The sequence below is a fragment of the Galeopterus variegatus genome, unplaced genomic scaffold, assembly GCF_000696425.1.
Source record: "Galeopterus variegatus unplaced genomic scaffold, G_variegatus-3.0.2 Scaffold276, whole genome shotgun sequence".
Taxonomy (NCBI): domain Eukaryota; kingdom Metazoa; phylum Chordata; class Mammalia; order Dermoptera; family Cynocephalidae; genus Galeopterus; species Galeopterus variegatus.
The window spans coordinates 291625-303006 of NW_007726387.1; the positions used below are offsets into that span (position 1 = coordinate 291625).

An 11382-nucleotide genomic window follows, 5' to 3' on the forward strand; every position below is an offset into this window, starting at 1 on the left:
CATTGCCGGACACGGAAAAAAGACAAAAGACAAAAAAAAAAAAAAAAGACAAAAAGAAAAAAAAAAAAAAAAAAAAAAAACATTGAATTTTGAAACCTGCCCTCATTCTAAAATCTTCAGTGTTTTGAAGGACCCCATCTATTAGCATTGTATTATTTTCATGCTGCCCTTTTCAGCGAGCCAGGACCCATCTTCTTTGTCATAGACTTTTCTTATAAAAGGTTGCATAATATGCCAGAAAGATTTAAAAAGTGATACAAGTTAGTGCTACAAGTGAGTTGTAAGAGTTTAATGACTAAGCAAAACTTCACTACCAGATTTTGATTGCTTGTTTTGCAGTGTTTGGGAATCACCATTTTCCTAGATCTTGCATTTTTGTATAGGTATAGATAAGGGCTGGCAGCTGTAGAACAGGAGATATGCTGTAGTGGTTTGAACTGAAGTATCTGGAATCTCACTGACTCGTGTGTCATCAAAGCTATACCAGGCCTGGGTAACTGAGTTCTTGCAGAAAGCAGTGTAGTGGCCACCATCCAGATCACCAAAGTGGTTCTAGGGAAAGAAGGAGTGTCAGACTTAGTATACACATGCCAGTATTCTAACTACTGGAACAAAAAAAGTAGGGCCAAGAAATACTTAATTTATCCCTTATACTAAATTAAAAGGAAATAATTTTGTTAAGTCATACATACAGCTTGACTTGTGTGTATTATTTTTCATTTCATTGAAACTGCTTATATGTTGTGCTCATTGACTAACAGTATCTGTGAAGTAGAGTTTGGCAGCATCTGATTAATATTTATCAGTTAATACTTACTGAACACTTTAATACATTGACTATTAAGAATTACAGGAAATCTTTTTTTTTTTTTTTTTTAAGATGACCAGTAAGGGGATCTTAACCCTTGACTTGGTGTTGTCAGCACCACGCTCTCCCAAGTGAGCCACGGGCTGGCCCTACAGGAAATATTTTAAAGTAAGAAGTCATTTTTCCTAAATGAACTTGAAGGCTAAGACATGAAAAAGACATTTAACATTGGAATAGGACATCTAAACAGCTGCATTTTGCTGTAGCACACTTTGAGGGGTGCAGCAACAACCCTTCAGTCATTTAGGTCCAAAGAAAGAACCTGGCTTATTCTATTTTTTCCATGGCTTTCCTAACCCAGTAAAGGATTGTTTGAAACAAAGACTTTGGAGAACCTTACTTCCAAGAAGGTGGTATAATACAGAAGGGGTCAGCAAACCATGGCCCATGGGCCAAATCCAGCCTGTTTTTGCACGGCCTATGAGTTAAGAATGGATTTTATGTTTTTATATGGTTGAAAAGAATCCAAAGAATAGTACTATTTTGTCACATGTGAAAATTATATGAAATTCAAATTTCAGTGTTTTTAAATAAAATCTTATGGGAACACAGCCATGCTCATTTGTTTACATTTTTCAGTGGCTGCTTTAATGCTACAACAGTAACATTGAATAGTTGCAACAGAGACCATATGACCCACAAAGCCTAAAATATTTACTGTCTGGCTTTTTACAGAATAAGTTTGCTGACCCATGGTGTGGAGGGAAGATGGATTTTTATAGTCTATTCCAATTGTGAATTCAGGTATGACACTGCACAGTGACCTTAGAGAAATTATTTAACCTTTCTGAGCTTTCAGATACTCCACATCTGTTAACATGGGGTGATAAGACTTGTCTTACACAGCTCTTATCAGATATTTCATGTATTACAGAGCTAGCACAGAGGAGGGATTTATTAAAATGTTCTCTCAGACCTTTATTGGTAGAAATTCTCCATTGCATCCATAAAAGCCAGAAACAATTCATACAGCTTCAAAATGATGAAGGAAAATAACTGTTAACCTAGAAGTTGATTTCTAGTCAAACTATCAGGCAAGAGTGAGGGCTAGCTGGTTAGCTCAGTTGGTTAGAGCACAGTGTTGTCACAAAGGTCAAGGGTTTGGATCCCCTCACCAGCCAGCTGCCAAGAAAAAAAAAAACAACCAAGAATGAAAATGAACTAAAGACTTTCTCAATTAAAGACAGATTTCAGGATAAAAAACCCTAACTGAAAAGTCTACTGAAATATGTGCCACATGAATAATGAAGGAAGAAGTGACACAGAAGACAATAGCAAGAAAAGATTGATAAAGATCCTGGCAAATGTAAATCAACATGAACTGTATAAAACATCATGATAAATAATGTCTGCTTTGGAGGCATAAAAAAACAAAACCAAAATGCTGGAAAACAATGTCAGTAGTTTAGTGATCAGAATTAACAGTGTTCTAAGATCCTTCCATTTGTATGGGAGGAGAGTACAGGGATCTTGATTAACTTTAGGCTTTAAGTATGGTAGCTGTAGTTTTCATTGTAATTGCTAAAGAATCCAAATGTGTAACTTCCAAAGTTGTAGCGAGCTTTATCAATTTTGTAGTAGGCAAGAAAAATGGAGGATAGGGGGAGGTGACTAGAGAAATCAGGTTAACATAAGGCAAAAAGATGACAAAAATACATCCAGATTTATTATTAGTTGAAATATATGGAAATGTACTAAACTTACCAAAGACTGGCTGGATTTTAAAAATCCAGTTCTATACACTATATAACATTTAAAACTTGGAAAATGTTGAATTTAAAGAGATGGGAAAAAGATGTAGTAGGCAGATCTACCAAGAGAAAGTGGGAGTAGCTATATAAATGGCTAAAATGAACTTTAAGACAAAAGGCATTGTAAAAGATAGGAACAGTCACTTTATAATGAAAAAAGGTTTAAGTCACCAAGAGGTTATAAATCTAAACTGTTACACAACTAATCAAATAGATTTATAAAAAGAAATGACAGAACTATAGGGAAATTTTGACAAGTCTACCATCATAATGGAAGATTTCAACACATTTCTTCCAACTATTGATCAAACAGACAAAAAGATTAGTATTGATATAGCTTTGAATAGCACGTGCTTAACTTAAATGACATGAGGAATCTGTCTCCTAAAATAGAAATACACAAGTCTCAACTATAAAAGAGTTAGTTTCATACAGACCACAATACAATAAAATCAGCAGTCAATACAAAAAGATACCAGCACCTCCCAAAATCCCCATATTTTTGGAAATTATACACTTCTAAATAACTTTGTGAATAAGAAATTATAATGTAAATTTAAAATACTTAGAAATGAACAATAATGAAAATAGTATATCAAGATATGGAATGCAGTGATGTTTGAGAATGTCTTTAAAATAATATGGTGCAGGAAAAGGAGTGGGTCAGTATTATAGGTGAGTTGATAATTGTTGAAGTTGGTTGATGGGTATATGGGGCTTCATTATACTTTCCTCTCTGTATATGTTTGAAATGTTCTATAATAAAAATGTGGTAGAAAGTGAAAATTTTATCTAGAGAGACATTTGTAGTTTTAAATGCTTAAATTTGAAAGGACGCACTGAATGTTAATGAACTAAGCACCCAGTTGAAAACATTAAAACATAAGAGAATAAATCCACAGAAAATAGAGGGAAAGAGATTAAAAAAAAGAGAGAGAAATAATTAATAAAGTAGAAAACAAAGGTATAATAGGAAGGATCAAAAGGGCAAAATTTGGTCTTCTAAGAAGACTTAAAATAATTTTTTGACATCAGTAATAAGATTGATCAAGAGAAAAAGAGACAAGGTAATGATAAATAAACAAGTAAATAAAATTAGAAGTGAAAAAAGATGTTATAGCTACAGATTCAGCAGAAAGTTAAAAAACATTTTTAATACCCTGAAAAATTTATGCCAGCAAACTGAGAACTTAGATGAAATAGATAAATATCCAGAAAATAATAAGTTACCAAAACTGACTGAAGAAGAAATACAAAGCCTGAATAGACCTTACAAACATTAAAGAAATTGAATCAGTAGTTAAAAATCTTCCCTCAAAGGGAACACCCGGCCCAGATGGTGAGCTCTATCAAACCTTCAAGAGACCTTTCATTACAGACTTACACAAACTTCTGTGTAAAAGAAAAGGAGGAAAAGCTCCCTAAATCTTTTGAGGTCAGTATAACCTTGATACCCAAATCAGACAAAGACGGTATTAAGAAAAGCACATATCATTCTCATTCAAGAAAACAGATGCAAAAATCTTAAAATGTAGTAAATCAAATACACAATGTGTATCTAAGACAATAAATAACAACTGAATTATATTTATCCCAGCAATGCAAAGGTAGTAAAAGTAGAAAATCTATAAACGTAGTTGACTATATTAACCGGTTAAAAGAGGTTCAGGTGAGCCATAACATCTTGATTATTGTGGAAAAAATATTTAATAAAATTCAACACTTTTGAAAACACATAAACACTCTTAGCAAACCTGGAAAGAAGGAAGTCCACAATCAAAAAGTGTAGCTACTAAAAACTTACAGGCATCATTCTTGATGATTCCCTTTAAAACCAAGAACAAGAAGATACCCACTATTACCATCTTCTATTCAACACATAGTGAAGGTCCTAGCCAGATCAGTAAGACAAGAAAAATAACAAATATAGTATTGGAAAGAAAAAAACAAAAATGACACATATAAAGAGATGCAGACAAATTATTTGAAATGATGAGAATTGAACAAGGTGTCTAGGTATGGTAAAGCAAAAATTGACTTCCTCCCCAGTGTGACATTCATTTGGGACCCACGTGGGTTCAGCATGTGTACTAAGAAGTGTTATTTCTCTTGGGGGCCCATCTACCCCAGCCACGGCATGATGTTAATCTGAAATGATTGCACGATGTTCAGATTCTGTAAGTCCAAATGTCATAACTTTAAAAAGAAGCACAATCTTCACAAGATCATACAGACTAAAGCATTCCAGAAAGCAGCTGGTGAAGAGCTCACTGCAATGGATAATTCATTTGAATCTGAAAAATGCAGACATGAGCCTGTCAAATACCAGCAAGAGCTATAGAATAAAACTATTGATGGAATAAAGAGAGTTGAAGAGATCAAACAAATGCCAGCTAAATTTATAATGAACAGATTGAAGAAAATAAAGAGCTACAGAAAGTTCAGGCAATCAAAGATGTCAAGCAAAATATCCATCCTATCCAGGCCCCTTTTCCAGGCAAAGGAAAGTAGCTGGAAGAGAAGATGGTACAGCAATTACAACAGGATGTGGACATGGAAGATGTTTCTTAAAAACCTCACTGTCTGTAGCCATTTCTATATGTACATTTGAAAATCTCCTTTAGAGACATAAAACGTCTACATTATTTTTTACATGAGGTCACACAAATGAAGGTGATTAAAAATATCTCTCTCCTGCATTGCTTTCTGCAACATATCAGATATTATGGATGTTAGATTGCATCTCAATGTTATTGCATCTCAATGAAGAAATGTAACTGGAGGAGGTATTGTAGAACCTTTCTAGCACTTATGAGAGGTAAATTAACACCAATTGCTAAACATAGAAACTGGATAAATTTCAATATTCATTTAGAAATTAATTTTATGATGCTGTCCTAAGTATTAAAATACAGGTTATACTTAAATCATTCAAAGTTTGGCATGTTCACACATGTGCACAAAGTATTTGATAGATATTTACACACTGGGAGACACAATTATGGTCTGACTTTGGAGTTTTGGCAGATCTGGGTTCAAATTCTGGCAAGTTTCCCTACTAGCTTTTTTTGGGTGCGTGTGATCCGAACCCTCGGGCGGGAGCGCCGCCGCGCTTCCCAAGCGGCGCACTATCCAGTGCGCCACCGGGCCGGCCCAAGAAATGTAATTTCTTCATGATAGAAATGCTTATGTAAATCATGAAAATTCTGTAAATATAGAAGTGAATTGTGGACATAAAATGGTCACGCTATTTGGATAATGGCTCTAGGCAGCATTTATGTAATAACTAGCGACAAAAATTCATGGCTAGTGATATATAAAATTTTTTTGCAGTAAAATATTTATTAATGTTAGATAGAAAGGGGGATACAATAAAGAACTAACAATTTGTATGTCACTTAGCCTCAAATAATATCTTCTATTTTGATTTCAATATTTCCTATTTTGATTTATTAGCATCTTAGAAGAGCATAGTGGCCTCATATAATGAAGTCTAATTATGCTGAATTGTTTTGACCTGATTTAACTGTTCTGATAGGTAGTTGTGGATGTTGGGGACTTGAGCTGAATAATCTTTTCCTGAAATGGAACCATATAATTTCTGCTTTGGGGAATACTCAATTCTAACTTGGGATTCCTGGTAGAACAAGCTTTATTTTTTTAGCCTAGCAATGATCTAGAAGCAGAGGAATCCCAATGCCTTTTAAAATTCGTCATGTAGTTTTCTTTTAAAAAGCTTCCAGTTGTTTTAGGGAAATAGAATTTAAGGGCAGAACATCTGTCCATTATTTCACATAAAATAAAACCATTTCTAAAGTACTAAAAAAAATAATTTCTATGTACCAGCCATAAAGTTTTTAAAACTTTTTGACATGTTATATGCAGTAGGCACAAAAATAAAAATAGGATATTTAGGAATAAATATGAGGGTACTTCAGAAAGCTTAGAGAAAGATTCATATTATCTTTTAATTCTATTTTTCCATGAATTTTTCAAAAGTACCCTCATATAAGGATAGATATGCAAGACCTCTGTGGAGGAAATTATAAAACCATATTGAATTATACTAAAGAAAATCCTGGATAAATGAAGAGATATACCATTTTTCATGGATTGGAAGACTAAATTCTCTCTCTAGTCAATGGAATGAAAATACAATAGGTGTTTTTTTTTTTTTTAAGGAAATTGACAAGGGCCAAGAATAATCAAAATACTCCTGAAGAATAATAATAAAGTTGTAATGGTAATGATGTCAGGGAATAATGATGATTCGTGCTCTTCGAGATATCAAGACTTGTTTTAGAGCTATAATAATTAAGGCTGTGTGGAATTAGCCCAAATGAAAACAAACTGACCAATAGACACATAGCATAGGAAAAGTAGCATTATAAATTACTGAGGAAAAGAGGATGCTAGGACATCTGGTTATTCATATGGAAAAGAAGTATAATTGAATCCCTACTTCACACCACATTTTTATCAGAAGTGTAAAACAAAAAAAAAATTTTTAATTTTTAGAAGACATAGGTAAATATCTTCGTAACTGCAGGGCTGGAAAAGATTTCATAAATGAAACACAGATAAGGACTAACTAGAAAAGATTGATGTTTCAACTAAATTAAAATTAAAACTTCTGTTTGCCAGAAGTTAATATAAAATAAAACAACCAAATGTAGTTTGTAATTTGGGAGGAGAGGCTGGTCAGTACGAGGATCCAAACCCATGACCTTGGTGTTACAAGGCTGTGCTCTAACCAACTGAGCTAACCAGCCAGCCTCAGTTTGTGAATTTTTAATGGATTCTGGTCTTTAAAAAAAAAAAAAAACAGCTATAAAAAAGACATTGGGAAAGTTGACATTTGAGTATGGGTTTATGAATACAGTGATGGAATTAAAAGTGCACAAACACACAGAGTGTGCAAATATATAAAAGTGTATACTTTGGTAAAAAGTTAATTATTGAATGTAGGTGAAGTTTATACCAATGCTCTATGTATAGTCCTTCCAAATTTTCTGAATGTTTGCAAATTATTTTTAAAACTTGGGGGGAAAGCACATGAAAAGATGTTCAACATCATTAGTCATTAGGGAAATGCAACTCAAAACCATGAGATACCACGTCATACCCACTTGTATGGCTACAATTAAAAAAAGCTGGACAGGAACAAGTGTCAATGAGGATTTGGGGAAACGAACCTCATACATTGCTGGCATGAATGTAAGATTGTGCGGCTACTCTGGAAAGCAGTTTGACTGTTCCTCAAGAGGTTGAACACAGAGCTACCACATGGTCCAGCAATTTCACTCTTAGGTATATATCCAAGAGAAATGAAAACGTATGTCCACATGAAAACCTGTTTACAAGCATTTATAGCAGCATTATTGATAATAGCCAAAAAGTAGAAACAACCCAAATATCCATTAATAGATGAATGAATAAATGAAATTGGGTATATCCATACAATGGAATATTATTTTTCAATATAAAGGAATGAAGTACATATCCATGCTGCAACATGGATGAATCCTGAAAGAATTATGCTGAATAAAAGAAGACACACACAAAAAGCCATATATTATGATTCTATTTATATGAAATATCCAGAATAGGCAAATCCATATAAACAAAGAAGATTAGTGGTTACCAGGGACTGAGAGGGAGAAGGAAATGGGTTATAGAGTATCTTTTGGGGATGATGAAAATATTCTAAAACTGTATTGTGATGATTGCACAATTCTATAAATATACTAAAAGAACACTGAATTATATATATTTAAGGTGAATTTTATGGTATGAAAACTATCTCAATTAAAACTTTTTTTTAAAGTTTGGGAGACAAAAGGATAGTATACAACAAAGACATAGTAGCCTAATCTGGAGAAAACCAAAATGTTCATCAGCAGAATGGACCAAAAACTGAGAGAAGTTATATATATACATATACATACACATATATATATACATACACATATATATGACCAAAAACTGAGAGAAGTTATATATATACATATACATACACATATATATATACATACACACATATATATATATATATATACACACACACACTACACATATATATATACATACACATATATATACACACACACACACACACTTATATAGGTATAACTTGCAAAGAAACAGTATCTAGAACATATAAAGAACTCCCTCAAATCAGAGAAGAGAGGAATAACCCAGTTTTTAAAAATTGCAAAAGACAAATATTTCATAGAATAGGGAAGACTAACAGCAAAGAAATGGCAAGTTGCTGAACCTCACTAATCATCAGGGAAACAAAATGAGAAATAATTTCACATCCACTAGACGGCAAAAATTGAGAATTCTGATGATGCTGGTAGAAGTGTACATTGGTATAATCACTTTGAAAACCATTAACATTACCTAGAAAGTTAAATATGCATATAACTCTATGATCCAAGTGATTCCACTCCTAAGTATATACATTACAGAAATTGTTACACACTCACGCGCATATATATATGCAAGAATGTCCACCAATGTTCATAATAGCAAAAATCTGGAAACAATCAAATGTCCATCAATAGGACAATGGATAAATAAATTATGGTATATTAGTACAATATATATCATATGTTAATGAAATTACAGCCACATGCAACAATATGGATGAATCTTAAAAACAATATTCAATGAAAAAAGTAACTTGCATAAGTCTAAAGAGAATAATGCATTTTATAAAGCTCAAAAGGAAACTATACAATATACTAAGTATATATATATATAATATATATATATATAATNACCAAAAACTGAGAGAAGTTATATATATACATATACATACACATATATATATACATACACATATATATACACACACACACACACACTTATATAGGTATAACTTGCAAAGAAACAGTATCTAGAACATATAAAGAACTCCCTCAAATCAGAGAAGAGAGGAATAACCCAGTTTTTAAAAATTGCAAAAGACAAATATTTCATAGAATAGGGAAGACTAACAGCAAAGAAATGGCAAGTTGCTGAACCTCACTAATCATCAGGGAAACAAAATGAGAAATAATTTCACATCCACTAGACGGCAAAAATTGAGAATTCTGATGATGCTGGTAGAAGTGTACATTGGTATAATCACTTTGAAAACCATTAACATTACCTAGAAAGTTAAATATGCATATAACTCTATGATCCAAGTGATTCCACTCCTAAGTATATACATTACAGAAATTGTTACACACTCACGCGCATATATATATGCAAGAATGTCCACCAATGTTCATAATAGCAAAAATCTGGAAACAATCAAATGTCCATCAATAGGACAATGGATAAATAAATTATGGTATATTAGTACAATATATATCATATGTTAATGAAATTACAGCCACATGCAACAATATGGATGAATCTTAAAAACAATATTCAATGAAAAAAGTAACTTGCATAAGTCTAAAGAGAATAATGCATTTTATAAAGCTCAAAAGGAAACTATACAATATACTAAGTATATATATATAATATATATATATATAAAATAAAATGATATTAAACATTCAAGAGAATGATAACCATTAAATTCAGGTTAGTGTAACCTGAAAGGTATAAGGCAAGGAATATAGGGAAGGAGCCTACAGACAGATGCAGTTGTATTGGTGATGTTTAAGTTCTTATGCTGGGTGATGATTTCACAGGTATTCATTTATTACTATGCTTCATGACATCTGCTATGGTCTGAATGTTTGTTCCCTTCCCACCCCCCAAAATTCATATGCTGAAACCTAATCACCAATGATAGTATTAGGAGGTGGGACATTTGGAAAGTGATTAGGTCATGAGGGCAGAGCCCTTGTGAATAGGATTAGTACTCTTATATAAGAAGCCCCAGAGAGATCCCTAGCCTCTTTCACCATATGAGGACGTAGCAAGAAGGTGCCATCAATGAACCAGGAAGCAGGCTCTTACTAGACATCATATCTGTTGGCACCTTGATCTCGGACTTCTGAGCCTTGAGAACTGTAAGAAATTTCTGTTTATAAACTTCCTAGTTCATTGTATTTTGTTATAGTAGCCCAAAAGGACTAAGACAACACCTGTATATCTTCATATATATTCTTTTGTATTTTTCAAATATCACATAATGATATTTTAAAGAATAGAAAAAGAACAAACAAGATCATCCAAAAGAAAGCTGGCACAGGCTGGCTGGGAGAGCATTGTGCTAATAACACCAGGGTAAGAATTCGTATCCCCGTACTGACCAGTCACAAAAAGAAAAGAAAAGGCTGGCATAGTTTTATCAAGACCAGTTTAGATAGAGGCTGGCCAGTTAGTCCAGTTGGGTAGAGTTAGTGGTGTTATTAACACCAAGATTAAGGGTTCAGCTCCCCCTACTGGCTAGCCACACTAGCTGCCAAAAATAGAAATAAAAAAATAAAAAATAGCTCATAACACCAAGATCCAGGGTTTGATCCCTATACTGGCCAGCCACCAAAAAAAAAAAAAAAAAAAAAAAAAAAAAAAAAAAAAATTAAAATTAAATAAATAGAAGAAAAAAAAATTAAAAAGATCAGATTAGATAGACTTTAACTGAAAAAAGCATGATTAAGGATAAAAGCTTGCCTCATAATGAGAAAAGGAACAATTCACTAGAAAGTTATAAAATTACACATATAGCTTCAAATTAAGTAAATAAAAAAGTGACATGGGCCGGCCCGGTGGCGCACTGGATAGTGCGCCACTTGGGAAGCGCGGCGGCGCTCC

The 11382-nt window shown here is 33.1% G+C and overlaps 1 protein-coding gene and 1 pseudogene across 1 annotated transcript in view; one reads left to right on the top strand and one right to left on the bottom strand.

The window, feature by feature from the left end:
- Window positions 1-230: 230 nt before the first annotated feature.
- Window positions 231-11382, bottom strand: part of USP50 (ubiquitin specific peptidase 50) — a 41437-nt gene continuing 30285 nt past the window's right edge. The window contains exon 7 of the mRNA XM_008566914.1: window positions 231-552. Within this exon, the coding sequence (XP_008565136.1) occupies window positions 361-552 (192 nt within the window). The 3' untranslated portion in view covers window positions 231-360. The remainder of the gene's footprint in view (window positions 553-11382) is intronic.
- Window positions 4703-5190, top strand: LOC103585827 (annotated as a pseudogene).